Source organism: Symphalangus syndactylus, chromosome 8, assembly GCF_028878055.3.
Source record: "Symphalangus syndactylus isolate Jambi chromosome 8, NHGRI_mSymSyn1-v2.1_pri, whole genome shotgun sequence".
NCBI classification, from domain to species: Eukaryota; Metazoa; Chordata; class Mammalia; order Primates; family Hylobatidae; genus Symphalangus; species Symphalangus syndactylus.
Genome location: NC_072430.2, coordinates 110214056 through 110241570, shown reverse-complemented (window position 1 = coordinate 110241570; position 27515 = coordinate 110214056). Strand labels below are relative to the sequence as shown.

The 27515-nt window shown below is 47.1% G+C and overlaps 1 protein-coding gene across 11 annotated transcripts in view; it reads right to left on the bottom strand.

The window, feature by feature from the left end:
* NRP2 (neuropilin 2) overlaps positions 1-27515 on the bottom strand; it is a 115610-nt gene that overhangs the window by 45035 nt on the left and 43060 nt on the right. For all 11 annotated transcript variants that reach the window (XM_063645019.1, XM_063645018.1, XM_055290340.2 and 8 more), the window contains 6 exons: positions 26608-26777; positions 24662-24817; positions 12160-12304; positions 9273-9622; positions 6922-7066; positions 2966-3082 (listed from right to left, as the gene is read on the bottom strand). In XM_063645019.1, coding sequence (XP_063501089.1) covers positions 2966-3082; positions 6922-7066; positions 9273-9622; positions 12160-12304; positions 24662-24817; positions 26608-26777 — 1083 coding nt within the window. The remainder of the gene's footprint in view (positions 1-2965; positions 3083-6921; positions 7067-9272; positions 9623-12159; positions 12305-24661; positions 24818-26607; positions 26778-27515) is intronic.

The window sequence follows — 27515 nt, the reverse complement described above, 5'->3', positions numbered from 1 at the left end:
GGAAGGCAAATGAAATGGGTTCAGAGAACAGCCACAGCGGTACTATTTAAATGGCTGGCAAGGCCTGAGTGGAGAACAGAGAAAGAAGTGGCTTCCTTTGCTTATTCATTTAACTCATTTTGGCGATCGCTGGCTTTCGGGTCAGGCTTTGGTCTCATCCTTCCCAGGCATGAAAGCCAAGTCTGCCAGTGGTTCCCATAGTAAGCAATTATAAATGAGGCCACCAAATGGCTTCAGGCTCTAATCAGCCTCTTCTGTCCACCTCGGACAGCAGACAAATGTGAAAATTGCTGTTCCCTAAATGCCAGAGAAGAATGTCTCCCCAGTGCCCTGGTGGAAGGCTGGCTCCCAAAAAAAGTATTATCTCATCTCCTGCCAACCTGGCTCTCAGAGGAGATGGGGCAGCCCATTAGCATCCAGAGAGACTGAAATCCCTGGGAGGTTCTGCCCAGTGAGGAGAAAGTGACCTCAGAAACAAGGAAGGCTTGTTTGCTACACTTCACCTCTTTGTGATCCGTCTCTATTTCTGAAGACTGGGACAGTCCAGCATCTCCATGGGGAGGTAGGCCCGGTGGGAAATTTGGCATGGTAAGAGCAAATCGAAGGGACCAGACCAGCCAGCTGCTCAGCTCAGTGCTGACCAGGAGGAAAAATAATTTCCCATCGTGCTGAATCCTTGGAGGCTGTGACCCCGGGAGTTGGAGAACGCTTTCCCTATGGGAATCCAGGAACTAATGACACAATGGTGTCCTGTCTGCTTTGGTGGTTCACCTGCCTGAGCCTGAAGACAGAACCAAGAGAGTTTCTTCTGAGGTTCTACCCAGCTCCAAAAATCCAGTATGAGCTCATGCCAAATATGTGACTAAGTGGGGGTGGTGTGGAGGTGGGGAAAGAGGAAATGGGAACCCAAATTTGGTTGTTGGCCGGCAGTGCCTGTGGAGACAGCAGAAAAATGTTGGCTAATGTTGGTAGCAGGGAGGAAGTGGGGTCTCTGCCCTTCTCACTTCCCTTCCCAGGGTTCTTAGAGAGGAATTTCCCTCGGGAAGGCTTAGCATGCAGGTTAGGAAGTCTAAAGGGAGCCACAGACTGGTAGAAACAAATTACTCACCCTAGGGGTGAGGAGGGCTCACCTCACGGGGGGCAGGGCACTGCTGGCATCAGAGGGAGAAGGAAGATTGCCACCAGGCCCTGTAAATGCCTTCCCTTTCCAGGACAGGATATTTAATGTTTGCCCACCCTTGGCCAAAGTCAGCTTGAGTTTAGAAGAGACACATGGAATCTATTACAGAAGCATCAACCTGTGGCTTGGAAAAGTTAGCCCTTAGCCCTTACCATCCCCTTCTCCTGATAATTTCTGAATTTCTATTTTTCCCTTCAAAAATATGAAGTAATTCAATATAGTATAAGTCCTCTGTAATGTTTACATGTATACTGTATCTCAGGAACCAAATTCTACAAAAAAAAAACTTTTGCAAAAAGAAAAGGGAGGAACCATCAAAGAAACCTCAAATGAAACAAACCACTAGAAATGGGAAAACCAGATTAAAAATAAACTTCTGAAATTTTGCAGCAGAACCCTTAACTTTTCCTTTGATTGTCATTTAGCTAGAACCCCCACTCCAGGTTCCCCAACAAGCTAACTCTAAATCCAATATCGTCTATTAACTCCCTATGCATTCCACTTTTGGCTCTCAAACTATCTGAAATATGTCTTGGAAGATTCTCCAAGTCTCCTTCTTCTCTCCATAAAACAAAAATAAGTTCATTAAAATGTCAGAATTCTGTATTCAACTAACTCCGACCAACAGTGTCCCCCACCCACACAATAATACGAAAGCACAATCCCCAAAGCATATGCACTAAATGATTGCTTTTTCAGTCACATAACTTCAGCATTTATTCTTGGCTTTCCTCCCATTCTTCTTTGTAGCCATTTTCTGGAGTCATCCACTCCATCAGTGCAGTTCCTCTGTCAAACGGCTGTGCTTGCAGGTTCCACAGATTTTGCCATCTACCTACATCTTTATGTCTCCATCACTTCTCTAGTCTCTTTGCCAATCTTCCCTCATTTTGTTTAATGAACATTTAATAATGATCAGTAATTTACTGTAAGTTGAGGCTGTCAAGCTTAACATTCTAGCCAAAATGGCAGGTGTTCCAAAATTTGTGGTTTCTTATAAATGTCCTCATACTTGGTGACTTTAGCAGTATGATTTAAAATGTGACGGACTTTTGGATTCTGCCAATTATTGTTTTTATCTAACTTGGATATACTCCCAAGATAAATGAAAGGAATTTCCCATGTGATGGGACCCATTCAGAAACGCGGAGCCCCTGAGTTTTGAGGGAATGGTTGAAGATGCCTTTTTACATTTCTGCCTTTGTCTCTGATCTGCACTCCAGTTATAGAGGATACAGTGCACTGTCTTATAGAATCATCACTGTTATACTTTCTCAAATTGGTGGCGGTGAAAGACACAGGGAAACACAGTTAAGTCACAGCTAACTGCTGGATTAACCCAACTATCGCGCTCCATCACCCAGATGACTGCCGTATCTTCACTTGGCTGTAGCATACACACACAGCTTAACAGGAAAAAGTATCAGAGCTGTGAATTCTAAGGATAAGAATGGTTTTCCTTTAGCAGACAAGCAAGATAGTGAGGGCTCAACAAATGAGACTTCTTAAAAGAGGAGTTCTCTTCGGAGTCATCCTTGTCTCACCTGATGTCTAGGTGGGTTCACACCAGTAGGGCTGCACTGGTTGTTACACTACCCAAATGTTTCTACATCGGTTGTAAACAGCCACTGCCCCAAACCCCTAAGTGCCCCCACTTCTCTTACCCCTTCCCTGAGATCCCTTGGATCTCTGATCTGGGGGACCCCCAGGTCCCTGCCCAGCCACAGGCCAGCTCCCACTCTGACTAGTCTGCACCCATGCCACCTGGATGCAATACGTGCTTACCATCCTCAAAGCTGCAGTTCTCCCCACACTCCGTGGCCTCCTCATCGGTGGGATAGGGGGTGGTTGTCTCTTCGCTCTTCACAGTGGGTCCCAGCGTCTCTACCGTGGGCTTGGAGTCTGTGTAAGGGCAAAGGAAGATAAGAGAATGCTGTACCAGCCTGTGTTGCAACCCAGCAGGAGGAAGATGCCAAACATCTCTAGAGAAGGAAAAGAAGATGCGCACATGTGCATGAAACTCTGAAGTCATGTCTGTGTGCTGTCAATGAAGTCAGGGGCATCGCCATAGTAGAATGAGAATGGTCCTGGGTTGCAGAACCAGCAGTGACAGAGGTAGGGACACAAACCCACATTCTTTACTCCACAGCAGAGGCCCCGAGGTTAGCACAAAAGGCCACGAGGCAATAATGGAGAGGGCGACAGGCGACGCTGACTCCAAGGAAGGACCAAAGCACACTCTGGCTCATGTTTGCACAAAACTGGATGGACGGGAATATGGATTTAAAGAGGCTCAGACTCTACATGGTGAAAGTGATTTGGGGCTATGCCTTTAGGTCAGGGCGTGGCAAGTTCAAGTGTTTCCTGGATCCAAACACCTACTGTAAGTGAGGAAAGCAGACGTGGCGGTGAGGGCAGGGGAAGGTTGGAGACAGAGGAGGTGGTGACAGCTGGGATCTTACATGCCTGGTTTAAAGGTGGCCTCCATGACTGGCTCCAGCAGATTGGGGCCTGGAGGGGAGGTGGCCCAGGGTGGCCAGGCCAGGTCTTCCAAATATTTCCCCCTTTTCTTCCCCCAACAAGAAAGCAAAAATCCCTAAGTAAAATCTCCAGACTCTACATGTTGGCAACTTATTAAAAATGTTATACTAAGTAGCACACAATGAACCCTGGCTAGGCCAAACCTGGCTGCAGGCAGGGGGTTTTGACCTCAGCTCTAGGTGATTCATTCACCTATTCATTTGCTTATTTGCTCACGCCCGTCATTCATTCAGCAACTATTGAGGGAGTGAATGGAGCTATGAGTCAGGCCCTGGGTGGGGTGAAAGGGGTTCTGGAAACTGGTGCTCAAGTCCATGTGTTTTGGGGTGGTGTCTTCATCCCAGAGCTGTCCTCCAACAGGATGCCTGTGCCTTGTCCCTCTCATTTCTATACATGCTCCTTTGCACTACTGTATGTGATTAGGTGCCTTTGTCAGGCACCGTTCAGGATACCATTTAATAAAGCCAGGAGCTGGAGGAAATTGCTAAATACGCTGAATAGCTTTTTCACGGTCGACTTCCCACCTTTCTGCTATTAAATACTACGCACATAACCTTTCATACTTCCCTTTGCTGTGTCTGCCTTTTGCTCACAGTAAATAGCAAATAACCTCGAAGCGTCCTAATTTGTAAGTTCAAATTTGTCACTGTGTCATAGAAACTCAATTGTAAAGCAAACTATAGGGCAGTAAGGCAAAACATAATTATCTGAAACACAAACAAACCAACTAACAGGTGAAGCAGCCCTGTCAAAGTATTTAGCTGCAGCAGCTCAGCCCAGCCCAGACCATTATTTTTCCTGTTATCCTTTGGGATAGGGATGAAGAAGTGAACCAAAGATGAGTGGGAGAAACAGATGGAAATTTGAAAAGCAAACATAGCCACATGACCTATGGAGAACAGTTTCTGGAAATGTTAGGTAGCAAAATGGGTCAGCTGATTGGTGTAGAGAATGTTAAACCCAGGGGCCAATGAGGCACCAGAGGGCAGGGCAGGGCGTGTAAATGAAAGTGGAGGAACGGCAGGCATGGAGGCCTTGGTGTTTATACTGTTTGTACTGTGTTTGTACTGGGCGCTCCAAGGTAACTGCCCATCAAACAGCAACGCTCCCCCTGAAATTGAAACCAGATGTCAGAGACTTCAAAGGAAAGGAGGCTGGGCAGAGGGGAACGCTCCTCAACTCCGATCTTCCCAGGAATGGCCAGGCAGGGCTTTGAAATAAGAAACCTGTCGCTGACCATCACCGGTGTAATTTGCGGCAGGTTGGGGTTGGGGAGCAATGAGGGAAAGAGGTCATTAGCAACTGTCCCACTGGCCAGACTGGGAGGGCGTGGCACCAAAGGGCAAGTGATGGGGGGAAGAATGAGGTGGACTTCATCCCACTGAGTGACCTCTGGCAAGTGACTTCTACCCTCTGGGGCTGTTTCCTTGTCTATGAAAGAGGAATTGGCCCAGGTCTGTGATATTTCCCAAACCACGCACGCTCTCATCATTGGGTTGTGGAATCCATCAAATAGGTCATGACCAGCATTTAAAACATATCGACTATAATATTTTGGAGTGCACTTCCATGGTTAAGATGACCATTGCTTTGGGAAGCTCTTGTTTCAGTTACATTTATTTATCGTAACAGGTTTGCTGGGTGCCAGGCAGTAGTCTAAGTATTTCATATCCATTCATTCATTTAATCCTCATAATGACCCTACAGGGTGTAGACAGATTATTGTCATCTCCATTTTTCAGCTAAGATAACCAAGGCGCTGAGAGACTAACTTTTCTGAGGTTATGCCGCCAGTGAATGGCAGGGGCAGGACTTGAACTTGGCAATCTGTCTCCAGAGTCCAAGCACTTACACATACACTGTACCCCGTATACACCACTGTGTGTGAGTGCTTATAAGTGAAGTGGGTTGTGAAGGAAAATTATTTTAAATTGTGTATCATGGGCAGAAATGTGTGAAAACCACTGGCTTACAAGCTCCTGGATCCCCTACAGCACTGAGCCCCTGATTCCGGGGCACATAAATGAAGCCAGCTTGTATCAGGGGGAGGTTTTCTGCACCTGTGAGAAGACAGGTGACACATGTTTAGCAGGCTGCAGGGGACTTTGGCCTCATCCCCAGGTAATGGGGAGTAAAGTGTCTTCCTATGAAGATGTGTTCGCTGGGGCTGCCTTCAATTCAAAAGTGAGGAGGCTAATTTGGGCCCAATTCCCAGCCCGTGTGCCTCAACAGGGCTCCTCTGCACTGCCGTAGCCAGCATACAGGCAGCATTTTTCTCCCTGGGAGCCAAAAGCACTTCTCTGACATGCCCTTATTAGTCCTTCATGCCATCCTGCCGGCTGAGCCGGTGACAGGTACGGCACAGACAGGAAAATGGGGCCCTGGCGGAGGAGGGCAGGATAGCTCAGGCTGGTGGCTGCTCCTGCTGGCATCAGGCTCAGTCCCTGAGCCCCAGTGGCTCCCACAAACTCCTTTTGGCAGGCAGTGAGTGAGCTCCAGGTAAGATCTGGTGCCAGCTCTGCTGAGGGAGGAGGACCGGTGCCCCACGGAACAGAAGGTAAGGCCTGACTCAGAAGGGCAGGGCCCTCCCTCGGAAACCAGGAAGGCTGGGCGCCCTCCGTGGGCCTCACCCTCATTTGGGAGAATGAGAGGTGTTCCCCCAGGCCTGGGCCACCTGGCAGGAATGAGCAGGACAATGAGAAGGAGTCCTGCCCCCATCAGCTCCCTGCAACACGGTCCCTCCTGAACAAATAAATGCCTTTTACAGATGTGGCTCCAAAATGAAAATGAAGTCTCTTAGCCACTGACATCTGGAGGCCAGATTCAGACATAAACCGATTACTTTATTATCATGAGGGGTTTTTTCTTCCCTAAATCAACAGCCACAGCCCTCTGGCCCGAAGAGCCAGGGTCTAATTGAATTTGGGTGGGTGGTGTGTGGTTATGATTTGTTTTTGAGAGACTCGGGTTGGAGAACTGAAATGATCCCTTAAAAAAGACAAAGTACATCCCTCGAGAAACTGTCCCGAGTCCAGAGGCTGCGGTACCCGTGGTCTGAGGCAGGAGAACATGGCAGGGATCTGCAGCATTTCCAGCTCCCGGGATGGTTGCCCCCTCCACAGCCCTCCCAGGGCCTCGTGGGATGTCAGGGTCAGAGGACCAAGTGGGTGAGATACAAAGAGGAGGAAATGTCATCTTACCTGTCCAGTCACAGCCCAGCACCTCCAGCCGCATCCCAATCCCCGCCGGCGACCACCTCTCCGGGTATACCCGCACATACTGCGCCGGAATGGGGTCGAACCTTCGGATGTCAGGGGTGTCATAGTGCATGTTCCCTTCGAACAGCTGCAGGGAGAGAGGTCACTCAGCCCTTCTGGTGTGAGACCCAGTCCCTATCACCTTCTTCCCTTTCCTTCCCCTTCTCCTCCCGGCCCCGCACGTCCTGCTAGGAAGGCAGCTTCCTAGTTGATTGCTGGTCACTGGGACATTCTGATCCACGCGAGCTTCAGTTTCAGACCAAGGATTTTATTCATTTGGAAGGTGGTTAGGGACCCAGAATTATGGAAAATAGGAAGGAAACCAAGGTGGCAATTTCCAGGTTGTGTCTTTTACCTGGTGACTGAAATGGAGTATCAGGGGAAGAATTTGGCTCCAACTGCGTTTTCAGCTGACTTTGGCTAGAGAGAGGGGAAGGCAGTTTGGGCGATCTTTGACCGTTCTGAATTCCTGGTCTACCGGGAATGGTCTACCGGGAAAGGGATACTTCTTTTTCTAATGCGTGAAAGCCTCAACTGAGGTAGCCCAAGCTGACTGATAGTTCCTAGCTCACTGAGAACCTTACGGGAAAATGACCCCTAGGCCAGTGACACTGTCTTCTGGTCACACATGGATAGTCTTAGGCTGTTTCCCAAACCTTTGTTTAGGGAAAGCACTCCTGTCAAAAGAAACCTCACACGGAGCCCCAGTACATAAAACTGATGATGCGGGGAGCAGGGGGCTGTTTTGGTGGAGCTGGGTGGAGGACCAGCCTAGGGTACACTTGGAGACATTCATCCAGGGGAAGGACAGGAGTGGGTGGCCAGGGCCTGCAGCTGATTAGACCCCAGGAATTCTGCAGGACCACTCCAGTTTTCAGGATGCCCTGGGTCCACAATTCTGAACCGGGAGCACTGTCTCGGATAGGGCTGTCTCCCACAATGGCAAAGAACAACTTCTTTCCCAAGAAAAACCAGGCTCAGCTCTCCCTGGGGAAGCCTGCAGTCCAACTTCTGCTCCATCGATGCAAGGTTCCAGTTACCAAGCCCTGAGCCTTTCTAAGCCTCTGGAGTTGGGAGCTGGGAGTTTACCTCAGCATCGCAAAACCTCCAACCCAGCTCTTGCCTCTGTATTCAGAATGGAAACATTTGCTTAGCAAAGGTGGCCCCGAGACATGCAACACTCCCTCCTTTTTTAGGGACCTGTTCTTTTGAGAAAAACAAGGGGTAATGAGATAAGAATCAGAGAGCCTGGCCTGCCAGGAGATCCAGGGAGGGACAGAGGCATGATGTCTCCTCCCCTTCTGGGGCTCCTTGTGTCTGTGTTGAAGGCTGACCTTCACTCTGGTGGCAGGGGAGTAGGCTGTACTGGCCTGAGCTTCTGGCTCGGGGTGAGTTTCTCTTGCTTCTCCCTTGCCTCAGTTTGAGAGGCAGGAAAGATCTGAGCAGTCAAAACTAGGAGAATACAAAGGAATGCAGCGACATTCAGAAAAACATTGTTATTTTTGGAAGTCAACCTCTAGTTTCTATAGCTTGGCCTCCAAAAACCACATCCCCTTTAGATGTCTGGCCAATTTCAAGGAAACTTTATCTGAAAGAGTGTATAAAGTGTTGAACTTTATAAAAAGGCAGTGTTCAGTAGGGGTTAGGCATTTGGACTTTGGAGTCAGACTTCTGGTTTCTGAATCGGCTCTATCACAGGTGAACTGTGTGACCATGGGCATGATATCAAGTGTCAGTTTATCATCTCTAAAATGGGAGTGACAAAAAGATCTACTTTGCACAGATGTTGTAACGATTAAAAGAGAGTCCAGGCCGGGCGCGGTGGTTCATGCCTATAATCCCAGCACTTTGGGAGGCCGAGGCAAGTGGATCACTTGAGGTCAGGAGTTCGAGACCAGCCTGACCAATATGGTGGAACCCCATCTCTACTAGAAATACAAAAATTAGCTAGGTGTGGTGGGGGGGCACCTGTAATCCCAGCTACTCAGGAGGCTGAGGCTGGAGAATCGCTTGAACCCTGGAGGCAGAGGTTGCAGTGAGCCGAGAACAGGCCACTGCCACTCCAGCCTGGGTGACAAAGACTCCATCTCAAAAACAAACAAACAAAGAGTCAAAAATAAGGTATTTAGCACAGTGCCTGGCACAAAGTAATCTCTCAAGTGATATTTGTTTTATTGGATTTCAGGAGTTGGATGACGACTGTTTAGATGGAACATCATCGGTCTCAACTCCCTGTACCCCACTTAGCCTCCCTGTTGAGGGTAACATTACAGAGCCCTCCAAGAACAGCCTACCTTTGGCTGCTGGGTCCTGGGGTCCTGAATGTATTCCCAGTCCTTGCCATTTAGGCTGTAGGAGACTTTGAACTTGCGCACAAACGCTCTGGCTTCCACGGCAGTGATACTGTCTCCTCCGCGGGCTCCCTGGATGATGACACCTTTCACTGTCTTGGGTGTTCCCAGATCTACCTGAAGCCACTCCTCACCGGGCTGGGCCTGAGGGATTCGAGGGAACCAGCCCGAGCGGCTGCTGACCAGGCGGGCTGCACTGGGGCTCCAGAGGTATTCCTGGGTGGAAGAGGCGGAGATCTGGGAGTCTGCAATGAGGCCTGAGAGCATCCCTAGCATGTTGGAGCAGGGAGCATCTGCAGAGAGGAGAGGAAGATACAAGAGGTCATGGCTGACACCTGCTAACCAGGGACCACCCCCTATAAGGAGGGAGCTGCAAAAGAGCCCAACTGTCATATACCAAGTCAGCACTAATTTCTTTGCATGGTGAATGTATACAGCACTGTGGTTAAGAGCCTGGACTCAGAGCTAGACTGCCTGTGTTCATGTTCACTTTGCCACTTACTAGTCAGAGGGCCTTGGGCAAATTATTTAATTGCTCTTTGCCTCAGTTTCCTTAGATCTAAAGGGGAGCTAATAGAGGTGCCTACCTCTTGGGGGCTGTTGCAAGGATTCTGTTAGTTACTAAGAGCTCACAGGACAGTGCCTGGCATATTTAAGTATCCAATGGCCATTAACTATTTGTGCTTACAGCTCTAACCAAGGACTCTCAGAATGTGTGTCTGCACATCCCTGTCGATGACACTAGTCCCCACTGACCCTCTCAGGGAACCGAGCACAGGGGAACTGAGCTAAGCATTGAACTATTTCCTAGTGATTGTTTTGCCAAGTAGAAGGAAACCTTCCTGGCGTCAGTATCAGGTCTTTACTTCCCAAATAACTGCTCTTTGCTGCCTTGGATCCTTCCCACATGCTGTTCCCATGACCCAAAATGCTTTTCTCTTCAGTCACCCCCAGACTAATATTTTCTTACCCCCAAGCTCAAGTGTCATATCCGCAGAACGGCTGTCCCCAAATTTTCAATCCACACTAAATTGGTTTCCCTTAGAGCACCCTATTGTTTTCCTTCATACGCACATTCTAGTTTATCCAGTACTTGCATTTGTTTATTATCTATCTTTCTCACTAGGCTGAAAGTTCTACGATGTCAGAGACCCCATCTGTTTTGTTCCTGTCTCTATGTCCCATTCCCAGTGTGTGCCTGACATATCAGATGTGTGGAACAAATGATTGAGTGGAGAATGCATGAATAAATGATGTCAGGCAAGGCAGGGTCTATAGTCAATGCGCATTTCACACTTGCAAACTGAGCTATGGATAAAAAAGATCCTCCAGGTTGTTCCCCTTCTTCAAAATCCCTGGTTCTCTCCTTTCACTCTTCCAGAGAATGACTCTATCTAAATCTTTGCTGATTAGCCTGGAACAGCAACAGGGAAGGGACAGAAAATAGTCCCCTAGACAGGATTAGCATAAACCGATCCCATTAAAAGAAAACAGGTCTTTGTGTAAATGTGGTAAGAGCAGAGAATTTGAATTGAGAAAATGTGGGTTCAGATCCTGGCTTGTCACCTCCTAGTTGGATGACTTTGGGCAAGCTATTTAGCCTCTTTGAGTCTTGGTTTCCTCATCAGTCCCTGGCCCACCTTACCTCACAGGGTTGTTAGAAAGCGTGGGCAAGATGATAAACAAGAAAGGCATGTGGAGATGCAGAGACTGTGCAAACACAAGGTGTTTTAACTAGAAGCCTCAAACAGGGTCAGACCTTGGAGCACTCCCTATGAGAGCTGGAATGATTAGGGGAAAGGCACGTGGATGGATGTACACTGAAGACACTTCCGGGTCAAAGAGGCAACTTGCCTGCCCTGGGCTGAGCCCACAAGATAAAGGGGATTGGTCTGTCCATAAATTTCTGGGGCTAATTCAGCCATCATCATCTCCCATCTGCACCCCCTGCATTAGCCTCCTATAATGTCCCAACTCCCACTCTGGTCTTCTCCAATCTACATGCCTTGGGTTTCAGTCCACAAGCTGTGTCCATGCCCCTCACTTCGTCTTTTGGTCCCTCTTGCCACCGTGCCATTGAGAAAGCTGTGACCATTGTCTGGTGCACTTTCCCTCCCCTCTTCACCAGGTAATGTCTGTTATTTGCCTTCTAACCTCACCTCAATCATCACCTCCTCAAAGAAGTCCTCCTTGAGCTCCTAGGCTGGGTCAAATCCCCTACAATGTACTTCCAAGGACCATAAGCCTCTATTTCCAGACATTGATCATAGTTTTGATTTTATATTTATTTATGAGTTTATCAGTATGTCTGCCCAACTTGTCCATATGCCCACACAGAACAGAGTCTGTTGTGCCCACCTTTGTGTCCACAGCACCATGCACAGCTCTTGGCCCCCGAGAGGCAGCAGAGAGTGTTATTTGAAAGCAAGGGCTTTGGACTGAAACTGCCTAGATTCAAACCGTGGCTCTACCACTTACTGGTGAGTGACCAAGCTCTTTAAGTCTTGGTTTCCTCATCTGTAAAGTGAGGAGAATAATACCCATAGAGTCCTTATGAGGATAATACAATATGTTACATCTTAGGTGCATAGAATGGCATCTGTACCTAGTTAGCATTCCATAAATGTTAGCTATTAATAGAAATCGTAGATGCTTAATAAATATATACTGAATGAATGAATGAAAAGACAAACTCTGATAGGACTTGAGTCCTTGAACCAGTCTTTCTGGGAAGGTCATGTGGTGCAGTCATGCTGTCTGCAGAGAGTTGAAAGGGAGCAGAACCTAGGACTCAATCAGCACCCCAACCTCATTGGAGCCCCCACCTCACCTGTGACCCGGCAGCCGAAGAGCTCCAGCCGGAGGGCGATACCCGAGTGCCAGGTCTGAGGGCGGATTCTAACAAACCTTGTCAGCAGCGGAGCGTGGAGCTTGTTCAGAACCACCTCGGATGCATCGTTGTTGGCTTGAAATACCTGTAGCGTAAGATGCAAAACCATGTTATTGAAACCCCTGTTTGTAGTTCAGCCACTTGAGCTGTCTTTGGAGGGGATGGGAAAGTTCTGTCAAATTTTCTTTCCCTCAAGCTTAAAAATAATCAGTGGGTGTGTTGTTTTGGGCTTTTTAAAGAAACACTGTAAAAAAAATTAATTTCTCACACTGTTCTACTTGAAAATTATCAGTGGTCTTCCCAGAAACTTTTAGAGGGAAGGAAAATTTTGCCTCCAGGCTGAGAGCAGGCAGAAGAAGGAAAACACTTGAGAAGCTAAGAAAGAAAGAGAAAAGTAGAATAGCTGTTTAAAATAAAGTAAAAATATCATCTTTTAGGGCTACCAGACCTCACTCCCTAGCTTGAACTTGACACTCCCTCTCCCTCATGTTGCAGGCACCTAGGAATATTTGCAGAGCATTTTCTAATTGCAAAGTGCTTCACGGTTGTTTTTGTTAGTTACTTGATGCCATCCTACCCATAAGCGGGCGAGATGATGAGGGGCACCCTCTACCTACAATGGCCCTGTGTCAATCAACACTTTCTTGGTTCTCTCTGATCTTTGTGGCAGGGTCAGGGTTGCAGACAGTCCTTCAGAGTCCTGCTCCAGCTTCCTCTCACTGTAGTCCCGCCCTGTAATGAAATCCATCCCTGTCCCCATCTGACCAATACATCTCTTATGGGAGGGAAGGCTTTTTGGAACAGCTTCTGATCCAACATGGTGGGAGCAAGTCCTGGCTTTCCAGATGGCCCAGATCAATAACTGCCATATGGACCTTATGCTTTTTTGTGCTCTCTGTTCAAAAAAAAAAAAAAAAGTAACTAGAGCAAAGTATATGTGAGTTTCCCTTGGTTTTCCTGAATAAGGGTAGAGGGAAAAACCAACTAACCAACCATCACTTCTAAATCGTATCTGTCATAGCTATAACAACCAAGGGACTCTGTAAATCTACTTACAGCCAACTCTGCAACCATCAGCGATTTCTCCTGCTTAGGAGAACTAGATGCTTCGGCTCCTGATATTCAGGCCATGCCAAGTGTTTGGGGGCACCAACAGGGCTGGGACAAGAGGACTGGGGAAACTGGTATATTTGAAGACTTTTCAGCCAGATGCAACAAAATACCTTTGAGTATAAACAATTATATCTATAGTACCCCAGAAGGTAGATATTCTTATCTCCACTTTATTGGATAAGGAAACTGAGGCTCAGAGATGCCTGTCTGGATCCAACATCCTTGCCAAGTTTTTAGGTTTTAAGCTTGTAGTTTCTTCTAACACATTTGCAGTGTTTATGCTGGTGGCTGGGAGTCATGGGGCCCTCAAAGTCTCCAGGCATGGGCTGAATGGAGGTAGGGTCACTGTCCCGTGATGTGTTCCCAGTGTGAGTTTATAATCCCACCTTAGAATGGCTTTGAGTAATGGCAAAGAGCAGCACAGAAGTCTAGAGCCAACTGACAACACAGTCCCTTCTTCCCCATGAACTGTGAACTCCATCATTTAACAACCCTATTTCCTGCTTGCTAAGGTTAAAAGTTAGAGCCATTTAATAACACACCACTGAAGACACCATACCTTTTGCAAGTAAATGAAGGGAAGTGGCTTGCTGAAGACAAACAGGGAAGCAGATTTTCGCTGGTCCCCCATATTCAGTTTAAACCATTGCTCTGGTGCTAAGTCCACCAAATCTGGGGGTGCCCCCGGCCCACCCAGCCGGCTGCTCCCTCTCCTCCCCTGGGAGGTCCTCCCACCCGGGTCCTAAGGTTGACAGCAGGGAGCACCGAGAAAGAACTTGTTAGTCACGCCTCTCTCCCACGTTTGATTTTGCTGCTTCCTGTATAGCGATTGTAGATGAGAAGGAGTGAGAAGACCAAGATAGCAAGGGAAGGAGAAAAGCCAAGGAAAGGGAAGGAAAGAGAGTTAGGGCCAGACACCCTGGAGAAGGCCCAAGGGGAGTGGTGCCTGACCCTACTTCCTTTGTACTGATAAAGGGCTTCACAGCTCTCAGGAAAGGGATGGGGAACTGGATCCAAAGAAAAGAAATTCATCAGTTCTCTGAGAATTCAGCATGAGGCAGAGGCTTTCTGTTTGTTTTTGTTTTGTTTTGGCAAGGAAGAAGCAAATGCAGCACTTTGCTTATTTCGGATGGGTGCTGTGAGCAGCAGTGGGGGGGCCTCCACTGGCCTGCTCTCTGAAGATGGTGATGGGGACTGTGTGTGTGGTCGCCATCAGGAGACGCTAAGGAGTTCACATTGGGGGAAAAAAGCTTTACTTGCCACGTGAATGCATAATTGGAAAGTTGAGTGGATCTGAACTTTAACAGTGCTGCTAATCCACAGTATACACACCACGCTGGTACCATTTAGAAACACAGCATGTCTTATGTGTTGTTAATATCCAATTTTATCTTATCTGACCCCTGCATTTCTCAGCCTTGGCAGGCAACACTAAGAGACCTGTTCTTTCCTCAGTGACTAAATGATTGTGTATTTGGACTGTCTTTGGGATGGCGGTGTGTGCATGAGTGTGGCTCACATGGGCATGGGCTACGTGCACTCACATGTATGAGCTGAGGGAGGGGGTCAGTCTTCCCATGGATACATGTGGCCACAGGCTCTGGGTGAACCCCCTAATCTCTGCTTACAGTAGCATCACTCAGGAAGGGAGGCAAGCACACAGTTTGTGTCCCCTAGGCCATCTACCTGACTGCTTCAATTGAACTTCACTCTGCCCTTACATTTTGCCCACTCTTCTCCCACCCTTGAATCAAATGAAGGATCTTTTCAACTTAGCTTCAAATTACCCTTCACGTTTCCAAGCCTAGTTCCTGAACTGTTTTCTTGTCTGCACTTGACTTTGTGTTCATATCTGCCTTCTGTTCTTTGGATGCCGAAGGAACACCATCTTATTAGATTTTTTAACACACCTCTCACTCTGAGTGTGGTATAGTGGGAAAAACAACACACACACAAAAAACACCAGTGCATCAGAAGCCAGGAGCTGCGCTCTGCTGCTAATTAGCTCATAAGTGTGGGCAAATATCTCTACCTCCCTCGGGCCCCAATTTCCTCCTCTGTTAAATGAGGGGATTGTATGAGTTGATTTGTAGGGTTCTCTCTGGCCCCCTGCTTCTAAACCTTTCTTCACATGACTTTCTGTGGTTTGAACTGCTCTAACAGTGTCCACTTTGCAACAGGGCACTTTAGTTACCCGTTGTCCCTTACAGCCTAAGGGCTTTTGCAGACAGTTGCTGTGGATTTTTTTATACACTTTGAACAGTGCCCAGAACGCATGGGGAGTGCCCCATTCACCGGGCGACTATACCTTGTTGATGTGTTCGTTCAATACCAGTTCAAATTATTAATAACAAAGAGTAATGAATAACAACGCCTTAGTCCTTACATGTTGTCTTTTGCCCAAAGATATCAAAGTGCAATTTATGAAAATCCATTTTTAATAAAATATTAAGCAGTTTCTATTTATCCTGACCCAATGGGTTTACAAGGTCTCTATTTTTCTCCCCGCATCTCCCCTATTTATAGCTAGTAAACGCTATCATATATTATACATCTTTATGACTTTCTCAATGCTTCTGTGGTTTTAGAATCATCCTTCATATGTTTTCTGATCAAATTCACTGAGATGGATTCTTGGCTTCCAGTCTAGGCATTGCAAGGTAAGGGGTTGTGTGCATGGGAAATGACGCCAGGAAATTGGTTTTATTCCCTATTCCCTGATGACTCACTGAATCACTATAGGCAAATCAATAAACCTTAGATACCTTGGTTTCTCCTTCAGGAAAATAAAGTCGATAATAGGCTTGCAGATAGACACTTAAGTTTACTGGCCCTCCCTCCAAGGCTTGCATAGCACCCAGGACAAATGTTAGCGTGTAAGCCAAGTTACAAGTAACAAGTGGGTCTTTGCACAGGTGGGAGAGTTTAAGTTCTAAAAGCCACGACTACTCCCAAGTCCCACCTTCAGGCCAACAATTTTTAGACGACAACTTTGCAGTGAGGTATCTGAGAAAAATCAGTGGGTTGCCTTGTATGTTATACTCAGATAGGAATGCTAACATCTGCTTTAGAAGCTGGATGTCACAGATGACATACATTTTTTATTTATTTAATTTTTTTATTTTTGAGATGGGGTCTTGCTCTGTCACCCAGGCTGGAATGCAGTGGCACAATCTTGGCTCACTGCAACCTCTGCCTCCTGGTTTCAAGCAATTCTCCTGCCTCAGCCTCCCTAGTAGCTGTGATTACAGGTATGCGCCACCATGCCTGGCTAATTTTTATATTTTTAGTAGAGACAGGGTTTCACCATGTTGGCCAGGCTGGTCTCGAACTCCTGACCTCAAGTGATATGCCTGCCTTGGCCTCTCAAAGTGCTGGGATTACAGGTGTGAGCCACCATGCCTGGCCCATTTTTTATTCGTTTTAAAAGAAAGATCTTAGTATGGATGTTTACTACCCAAAGGAAAATCACAAGTATGTTCAAGGTGACCCTAGCTTTCTGATTCTAGTGTTGATTATGTTGTAATTATTAAAAATATATGTGTGTGCGTGTTTAAAAAGAGCTAAGTTGAACATAAAGATTTCTTCAAGTGCATCTCTGCAAACCAAGTTTAAAAAGCAATTCAGGGCACAAAGTGGTCTGGATAATCCATTTGGTGCCTCTCTGAATTCTGAATATAATCCAGCATTTTTCAATTGATTCTTGAGACCTCTGATTTCTTTTCAGTAGCACAGAACCTGAAAACCATCAGCATTTCCTGGATTTTCTGATTTGCACCTCTAGGGGAGGGGGGGACCTGCCAATTAAATCAGCTGCTCTCCAGCATCCCAGTTTGGTTGTTATCTACACTCCCAGGCAAAGAAAATCAGTGCATTTTGACCATTCCTGTGGGTCCACAAGGCATGGACAATATAATTCAATGTAATATATATTCTATAATATTTTATATATAATAGAATGTATATATTCTATAATATTTTATATATATAATATATAGAATATATATATTCTATAATATAATTACATATATATATAATCTAATAAGAAGCATCCAGCCAGAACACATCACTGATGGTTTCTGAGGCCATCTCAGAACATTCTCTCTGCTTCCCACCCCATTTCTAGTCACAGTCACCTCTTCTTTGCTGACCCCTCCTTAAGTTGTCTTTGAAGAACATGCAGTGACTGACATAGCTGAGGACAGTGAGCTTTGCAGCCTTCCTACCTTCTAGGCCTCTAGGCAGAGGAATTTTCTGCCCAGCCTAAAGCCTTTTCCTATATACCATTCATCTTTGCTATCAATACCCATGTGCCAGGACAGTGTAGATGCTACCTGTCATCATGCCTGCCTCTGGGGCCTAAGATGAAGATTCTGTCCAAGTGTTTGAGCTCCTTGGAGGAGAGACACGGCTGGCTGTTTCACCCTTCCCAAATGAGGCAGGCCCTTTGGCGGACAAAAACAGTCTCTCCTTACGTGCATCACCTCTCACATGAGTAGGGCTTCAGCGTTCAGCTTGCACACTCCCATCTCTTCATTACCTATGGTGTGAACTACTGTTTACTTCTATTTTGCTGTAAATATCTGAAGTCAGCCAGCTCCAGGGACTACAAAGAAAGCAGGGAAATATTTCCAAGACAGCGCAGTGCTGGAGCCCTGGGGTAGACATTGTGCATGAGCTGTTCCTCTTCTTTTTTAAAATAAATATTTCTCTCCACTAATAAATGTTTCATTGCCTCCAAAGTTCTCCCTTTCAATGTACTTGGCACAGACAGTCAAGAAGGAGGAAAACAAAGCAGGCAGAAGAGAAAAGTGGCAGGAACACAGGGCAGAGGCTGGGGGAAACCAGAAACATGTTTTTAAAACTAGTGTCAGGAACAAATGTGCTGACTCATCCACTCACCCTGACTGCAGATCTGTGTGTCCTCCCTCTGCCACCCCCTTCCCTTGCATCTGCTCTAAAACCAGCCATTGGGTCTACACGTAAAAATAAATTGCTAATCAATGAATGCCATCCTGTTTAATTAATTTGTTGCACAAAACAGTCAAGTAGGGGGAGGGAACTGTTGCAATGGGGGGGAAATGACAAATGGGCTTTTTTTGTTGTTTGTGAATCATGGTCCTGATCTTTCTCCTTTAAAACTCCCCTTTAAAGACAATTTAAAAACTTGTTTTAAAGAAGCTTTAAAACAAGTTTTTAAATTGTCTTTAAAGGGGAACTTAGCCAGATATAGAGTCAGAGGCATGTGTGTGTGTATGCACGTGTATACATTACATAGATATATGTATATATATATAAAAAGAGAGAGAGATTAAGAGAAGGTAGGGATGCCGGTAGGCAAAGAAGCTGTCTAACAACCAAATGCACATTTAGGACTCTGATGACCTCTGCTCTCATCCTCCTTCACTTTCGGGCTGTTTTTGTCATCAGGCAGCTTTCCTACATGAAGGAGGAGACAGAGGCACAGGGGCGGCTGCGTTCTGGGGGGCGGGGATGTGCGCATCCCCATCTGTGTGGGCCTGCGGGGCCCGCTAGATTTACTGCGGGATTATGTTACCCCCATCGAGACTCTGAGCCCTGGAACACAGCATACTAACAGGATTAGGGTTTCAGGATTTGAGACAGGAACGCATCAGGGAGGAGCGGGGAGGAGGGCAGCTCAAGGGTGGGGCTGGAGAAGAGCAGGCGGGGGAGGAACGCAGGATCAGAGCAATGAGTGGGCTTGGGGGGAACGGCCAATGTCCTCCTAGGAAGACGGAAGGAGAAACTCGCACATTCTAGGACATTCTAGCTGGGTGGGGTGGGCCCTCCACCCCTGGAAACCTCCTAACACAGATATTTGGGTTTTCTTAAGGAGGCGCCTTTAACTCCCAGGTGGGGAGAGATTGAGGGAACGGGGTGAGGTTCCAGAGACCTCTGCCACCTGCCTGCCTCTTCCGGTGGAGGCTGGGGCAAGGAACATGATTCCTCAGCCCAAGCAAAATCACAGCGCCCTTCCACATCCCCTCTGTGTGCTCCTTGTCACTGGCCTCTGTGCACAGCCGGGGCCTGGGAGTTTAACATCAAGGCTATCAGCGCCAGGGAGGCGCCCCTCAGCTACTGGAGACAGTTCAGCACCCGCGGGAGCTGGGTGACGCTGGCCGCGGGAGCCTGATAGAGAAAAGGTTCAAGCTTCTGTATAATGAAATTTTCCCCTGAGCTTCCTAAGTGGAGAGGCTAAAGGTCTGAGCTCATCCCATGGCAAATGGATAAGGGACAAACTTAATTACCTAGGGCACTGGATTCTTCTTCGTTATAATTGAGGGGGTCAGATAAACTGAGGGACTTGAACTTGGAAGGGGTATCAGCCCCCTTCAGAGCACACACAACCATGGTTAGATGATGCTGTTCTACCCACGACTTCTGAAGGCTGGTGCCCATTACAGTGTGAGGCATTGTCCTAATCTCATATACAACAAACAAAATTACTACCACAAAAGGAATAAGGGGAAGCCCATCATCTGCCAGGAGGTTTTTTTTAAAAAAGGATTTTCCTGAAAACTTAAATGATCAAGTGGAGGCATAATTGCATCCCTAAGAGAACAGTGAGGCTGGGATGGATGACATTTATCTGAGGCAGCTCAATGCAGGCCCCATCAGATGCAGGGAAAGGTCTGGATGACTTATCGTGGTCCATTCCAGGCCTATGATTTTAAAAGAGGCCCATAAATATCCCATGGGGCCTTCTTACTTTTTAAATTGATAACTTGCTTCTGCTCAAGAAGAGCTTTGTGGGTCTACTCCATTAATTATATCCGCAGAGAGCCTTCCATCTACAGATCTCAAGGTGCTTTGCTGATAGCAGCCACAGCGCCATTCCATTTGGACTGGGTGGAAACACTGAGGCGTGGAGCCACCAAGAGATATTTCCAAGGTCACGTGGTGCCCTGTTTAAGAAGATCTGAAAATAGACATCATGTGCCTCTAGCTGTTAGCCAACTGATTTGAGGGTTTGGTTTTCTGACACCACTCTTTCTGTCCTCCCAAGTCTCTGATTTAAAAATGATTTGTTTTAATTTAGAAAATAAATATAGGATAGAGGATTTTTGAAGTGGAGTGTTTATTTGTTTTGAAGGGATGTGGCCAAATCAAACAAATGGCAACTCCTTTCAACTCTCCATCCTCATGATTCTGTGGTGAAGCCCAGCTCCACAACAATGAGCCTAGTGGGTTAAGCCATGTACAGGCTCATCCTGCATGCAGAACTTCACTGAAGAGGAGGCTTTCCAGGAAAATGTGTACCTCTCAGTCCTTGGGCTGAACATGTAGGAAGCCAATTTCCCTCAAGGCGAAGAGTAAGGCCTAGGCCGGATTGTGGAGAGCACCAGTCTGGACATCCAAGTCTCCAGTTTCCTAGTCCCTGCAGCAAGGCACTTAATCTCTAAGAGCTTCAATTCCACAGTTGTGAAACTGTGAAATTCTCTAGTGGATAAGCTGGTGCCTGAGGATTTTCTGAGTCCCTTGGAGGTCATCCTTACATTCATGTGATGAGCTCAGTGCATTCCTTCCACTCCTTGTGGGGTAATTCTGAAAATTCTTGGACCCAAGTCTTACCTCATCCCTATCTTCACCCATCCATCCCCGATCTGACCAATAGCATGCATTTGGCACCCCACAGACTTTCTCTTTTAGCCCAGATTTCTTCCAAATACATCAGAATAGCCCAGAAACACTGTGACCAACCAGAGCTATGTCAACAAGGGAGATCCCCACATTTACTGAATGAGGGGGAACTGAAGATAAGGGCTTTTGCCTAGACAAATAAGGGAAATAGTCTCTCTCCTGTGTCCTGTCACTAGCTGTGGTTCCATTCCCCAGGCACAGCCTATCCCCAGTGCAGAATCATGGAATCAGCATCTCAGGAGGGCAGGACCTAGACCAAGACCTTGTGCCTCTGAGCTCTTCCCATTGCTCTCCATGCACCCCTCTTGGTATGTATGTACATAATTGTGCCTATAATTATGTAAACATACATGAACCTTCTACTATTGTATTAACAATGCCATGTCTGCATCTAGGGTGTTATTAATATAGCTGGGGAAACCAAAAGCAGTAATTTCTGCTTGTGGTTTCTGAAGAAATGTATGCAAAGCAATTTGTATAATCTAAGGGAGCACGTGGGTTGGATATGGGTTCCATCAGGCAGATGAGCTCTCTGCCTTGTGTTTATGCCATAAATATACATAAGGCGGACCCGCCCTGTATGAGAATCATAGGTTCCATATTTATGGCATGTGGAATTGGATAAAGATTTGGGATGCGCTGTGCATGTGGCCTGTGTAACCAGGCTGCATTTGCCAGGAGGAGGCTGGCAATGCCCCAGCAACAGTGTGACTGACCACTTTCTCACAGGCGACCTCATGATGACCTGTTGGATGGGAAAAGACCAAGAACACGCTGCTCCCTGGCTAGGGGAGGCTGGAAAAGAGTTCCTTAGTCTTCCTCACCCCCTGGCAGTAAGAAGGAAGGCATTCTTTCAGAGGCCTAAGCCTTGTCTCAGCCCAGTCTGGGTCCACATTGTAAACAGTGTTTTGCAAAGACATAGCACAGCCCTCCCCCGCCACCTTGAGCGCTCATTAATCTTGTTTTTCTCTGACTTCCCCAATTCCCTGGTCTTTGGTATGCTGCATTGCTGTTGACAGTGACCAGGGAGTTGAAATCGAGTTCCCACATTTCTGTCCCAAATGTCACTATTCCCTCTTCCTTCCCTGCACACTGGGAAGGCATTTGCAAACCTTCCCTCTGCTCTGCAGAGCAGAGCAGAGCAGAGCAGGCGGTTGCCTTCATCTCTGCTTTGCTTTTCTGCTAACTCCTGTTGTCTGAATTTCACTTTCAAGCCCACCACTTAGCACCAGTTAGCTTGGCACAGTGCCCACCATCCAGCAGCTACAAAGAGAAACTCAGTGGTGGCACTCGGCGTGGACGAAGCCTCTTCCTCCACTGCCCCCAAGTCCCTCCCCAACCCCCACCTCCCCCCATGGCATCAAATCAAACTGCGGCAGACTTGACAAATCTATTTGGCATGGTTCACTCAACTACTTCAACCCCAACAGCCCAGAGAGCTGCACTGACGCACCGTGAATGAGGGGGAATCTGCATATTAAATACAGATATCTGAACGAAAGATCTGCTAATGAAGGGGCAGCTGAGACCATCCTTGCAGGGGAGACAAGGAAAGCCCCTGGGCGCCCACCACACCCGCAGTGGGGTGAAGGAGCTTGGAGAGTGGGGCGATGCCTAATTGGCAGGCTCTCCATTTTCCTGCCTCCTTCTAAGTACACAAAGGATGAATTTCTAATGGGGAAGAGAAAGGGCTTTTCCTCTGCCCCAACTCCGTTTATTTGGGCACGACTAATTCAGTAAAACAAAAACGAAAACAAAAACAAAACAAAAAAACCTCTCAAGTTACCCCTTGGCTCCTGGGGAAATCAATCTAGCCAAGTGGGGAAAGAGGAGGCAAAAGAGAGAGAATATATCCACTATGAAAAAATTGAGAAAAATAATTCTGAAAACAAGAAAGCTAAATTCAATTTCAGGAATATCTTTCCTGAAGAATGAATACCGGGGATAAAGCCAGGGAGGACAGCATTCTATGAAAATGTGCAGTGCTAAGGTATTTCCAAAAGCAGATTTCCTACAAATGATGTTTTAAATAGCATCCTGGTCCATCTGCATGCTTTTAAAACAGCTTATGCTACAGTATCCCTCTGGGCCCATGCTGCTTAGTCATTGCGCCTGGACAGGGAGACAATCAGGTGAGCCCCGCTCCTCTCCCCGGGGAACACCCCTGCCTGGCTTCTGGCCCTCGTCTGCTAGCTGAGCTTCCGAGATCTACCGGTTTATAATTGAAGAGGGTGGGGTGGAACCAGATGTCAGCCCCCAAGCTCCTGGTACCCAGTGTCAATTCAGGCTGGCCATTCCCGACAGATGCTTGGCAAGTCTTTCTGAAACCAAGTCAGTGGGAAACCAGACCTGGCCTGGCGCATCTTTCAATTGCTAAGTACCTCACTTTCCTTATCGTGGAAATCGGGCAATTGTGTGCATGTGTGTGAGATACCTGGTAATATCCAGAGGCCATGGTTTTCAGATGAGTGGTGCCCCGTTACTATGGTGATTTTGATTTTTTAAAAATCTACTCCTTTTCCCGTTTCCCAAGTGAGACTGCCAACATCACAGTTCAGAATTTTCTGGGTCTAAGGTTTCCAGCCGCACCAGCCAGAGCAAGCTGCCTCGGGGCAGTGACAGGGGCTGAGGAGATTCCCTTTGGAAAAGATCTTTGGCCTCCCTAGGCTTGGCCACATGTGCCCCATTTTGATGATTCACACACTGACACACCAGGGCTTGGTGGAACTGTAATGCTACAGGAGAGGCCCTCTTCCTCCCTCCCTACCTCCTTTTTAGGGAAGGAGAGGCAGCCCCTAGGAATCCCCTGGACATCACACTCTCCTTCCAGACCTCTGCACCAGCTCCTGCTTTGCAGGGGGCACCATGCCCTGTGTTCCCATCACAGATACCCCAATCCCACCAACACAAGCCCCTGGCTGTTTGCAGTAAGCCCCCATGGGCTGAGTGTGCTGTGTATATACACATAGAGCCAGCACATCGCACGTGCCAGCTGCAGACCCAGAATGTCATGTGTCTTAAGAAAGTGGAGTGCCAGACATTCATCCATATGTATACAACAAAAGCCCCGCGTCACCCACACAGACCACACCTCCGGGAGCCGCAGACGCGGGAGGCACCAGCAGAGAGAATTCAATGCCTCGCCGCTAAGCATGATTGCCAGTTCAGAGCCCATCCCCAACAAACTGAATTTCTCCTCATTATTATTGTCCTCTTCCTTCTCCAGGACACTGTGATTCCCTCTCAGGATTTGTGCCCTTTCATTTCCAGAGCTCGGTAACTCCTGAACTATAGTATCATGTGGTTTTGTGATTGTTAACCCAGCATATGGAAGGGACTCAGGCCATAAATGTTCAGTGAATCCTGTGTGGGGAGAAGTGGACTGGGGCTGCATTTTCTCCTTCATTTGAAGCCAGAGAACACTGCAAGCTCTCTCTCTCTGCTGTGCAAGATGCAACAGCAACTGGCTGTCAGAGAAACAGTGTTTTCCAATCGCTTTAGCCTAAGAGAGAAGATTTTCAAGGCCAGCACGACCCTTGCCTCCATCAATTATCTGAGCCTGACTACACAAGGCCCTCTCTCCTGTAGGAGGTCAGCTTAAAGCTCCCCTGATCCCATCCCTCTTGCCCTGGTCCAATGTGCCTTTAAGGTAGGATCATGGATTTACCTTGTGGTTTTTGCCATGCCGGTACACCATCCAGTCCTCTCCATTAGTGCTGACTTCCAGCTTGTAGGATTTGACATAGTAGCCATTCTGTGTTTCCCTGGAAATCGCTCCCTGTGTTGCGATGGACGTGAGCATGGTTAAAAAGCGCAGGTCCACCTGGGGAAGAGAGGGCTGGAGTAAGAGAACACCACTCTCGACACAGGGCAGTGTCTTGTTTTTTTCCAAAGGACACAATCATTAGACTTCGCTCCCAACCTGTATCTGTGATTCACTGAGATGTGCTTGTAATTAGTAGCAGTTTGCAATTCCACTGGACGATTAAACTCTCATTATCTTACACTAAATCAGACACCTTGAAAAGTTAGGTTATTTTTCTTTTTTCTCTCTTTTGCAAACATGAAGGGACAATACTCAATTTTTCTCAATCATTGAACATCTAGAGCTATAATCCCTTCTTAGTAAATGATGGCCTGCCTTGGACCATGGAAGCAGATGCTGCTTTAAAGAAACGAGGTTGAATCTACTCCACTCTACTCCTGTCCAATTCAATCCAGTTCACTTATAATGCCCTAGTTCCAAAAGTCACACTCATAGAGGCATCCCCTCCCCACACCCTCTCGCTCCATTGTGTATTTAGTTGCTCAGGTCACAGAGGGGTCAAAGGGCATGTAGAGTCTGCCCAAGCAATTAGGCTTATGCACCAAGTCCTGACCTTTTGCTCCATGAGGAGGATGGCCAACATTTTATGGTACTTCCCCTCCCACAATTCCAAACCCATTTGGAAATTGCTGGATGTCATTCCTTTGCTGGCCATGGTGTTTCTTAATGGCAGTCTCCAAATGACCAAAATGTAGCTAGCACACACTGGCTAAATTCAATTCAGTAAGCACTTATTGGTGACCTACAATGTGCTCAGTATTACTAAACATTCGAATAAGTACACAGTGCCGTCTACACATATGAGAAACAGGTGGATGGCAATAGGAGACAGTATATGATTAAGGTCAAAGATAGGGGATGCCAGTTATACAGAACTTTCTGGAAGTTTTGCAGGCTGAGAGGAGATGGATTTTTGGAGAGGCAGAGAGAAGAGACAATGACAAATGGCCCCAGGGCTTGCTGTTAGAACCTCTGTGGACTCCCTGGAGTTTCTAAGTGGTCTTTCTCCCTTTCCTGTTGTCTGCTTTGCAACATCCTTCTTAGAGCAGAGGTCACTGTGTCGCATCAGAGCTAGGACAGGCTTGTCAGTGGGTCACAAGGCTGTCTTACGTGTGTCATAAAAGCAGTCACTGCTCTGGTGTGGAACTAGTAGCTTGCTTTTCCCCTGTTTACTTCTTCCCAGGGGGTGAGAATTGGAGCAGTGTGCAGTGCGGGAAGATTACTCAACATGAGCTGCAAGGTTTATTCAGAATAAAGCAAACAATGGTCTGAAGAGATGCTGCTGAGCATCTGGGCACCTTGAGTTCTGTTCCTGGTAGTGACATTTTCCTGTGTGTTCTTCTGATAGCTCTGTGCAAAACCTTCCTGGCAGGGCTCTCTCCAAATAGCAAAGATCATGAGAAGCTGTCATGTGCAGCTAGCACCTCAACAAACCTCCCCTTAGGAGAATGCCCCCCATGTCCCTGATGCCTCCCTGTGCCAAGAATCAGGAAGATCCAAACAGCTTATAGAATGTTCCTTGGATATCTATAGTGATAGGGCAAACAGCATCCTGGCCAAACAACTTCTCCCCAGGCCCAGTAATCTCCACAAGGGCAGGGGCAGGCTCCCTCTGATCAGTGTATGCCAGCATGTAACCCAGTGCCTGGCATACACATCTGTTTGGATGAATGGAGTTCTCAGGTATGCTGTGTTTATTTTCTTTGTGTCCTCTGTCTACTGTATTTGAGGAGCTACCCCAGCAATACATACACACTCTGCACATCCTCTGGTGTCTGCACAAGTACCTGGAGATACTCCTTGTTGGAATCCAAGTTGGGGGTCCAGCCATTGTCATCACCATGGAGCCGGCTTTGTTGAGGGGTCCACCTCCCATCAGAGTAGGTAGAGGAGGCACTGATCTGTTCATTAGCAATCCGGCCAGACTCCATGCCCAGGGGAACATTGCACTGAAAGTCTGGGGAAAGGAGACGGTCAAATGCAGTTAGGCCTTCCAACCTCATATCCCGGGATTCCCCAAATGCTGCCTCCCTTCTAGGGACAAGTCCTTGCAGGCACTTCCTCATTTAAAAGACCCTAATTATATGCTCAAATTTAAAAACAACTACACCAAGTTATAAAAACAACTATACCAAGGGAGCTTGACAACCCCTCTGGCTCTGAAAGAAACTAAATGGGACCTAAAAGAAATCAGGCTATGGATAAATAAGAGAATCATCATACAAATTAAAAATACAATCTAAAGCACAAGAATTGTTACTGCTGCAGGCTACAGATGCCAGATGCACCATTACTGCAATACAGGTAAATGTGAGATAGACTCGTGACGATTTGGGTGAGCTGATACGTCGTGGGAAGCCTGCTTTATTAGTAAACACCCAGGAGGCACTTTTGCTTCTTTCTTTTTTCACTCAACTGTCTTCTGAGTTCTGGCACAGAAGACAGACATTACAAAGCATAAATACTTGTCTTTGGGAAATCTCTCCCTGAGCACATGCATGTCACTCTCTATTCCCCTGCACCACCTGTCTGGACAAATAGACCCAGAAGTCACTTACTCTGGCCCTGTGCTGTCAGTTGCATTGCTGTCCTTCCATGAATGCCATGAACACTGATCGATATGTGTGTGTGTATGTGTCTAAGATGGGCCAGCAATCCTTATCAGGTATCAACCTATTCTTTACTCTGTGACTGC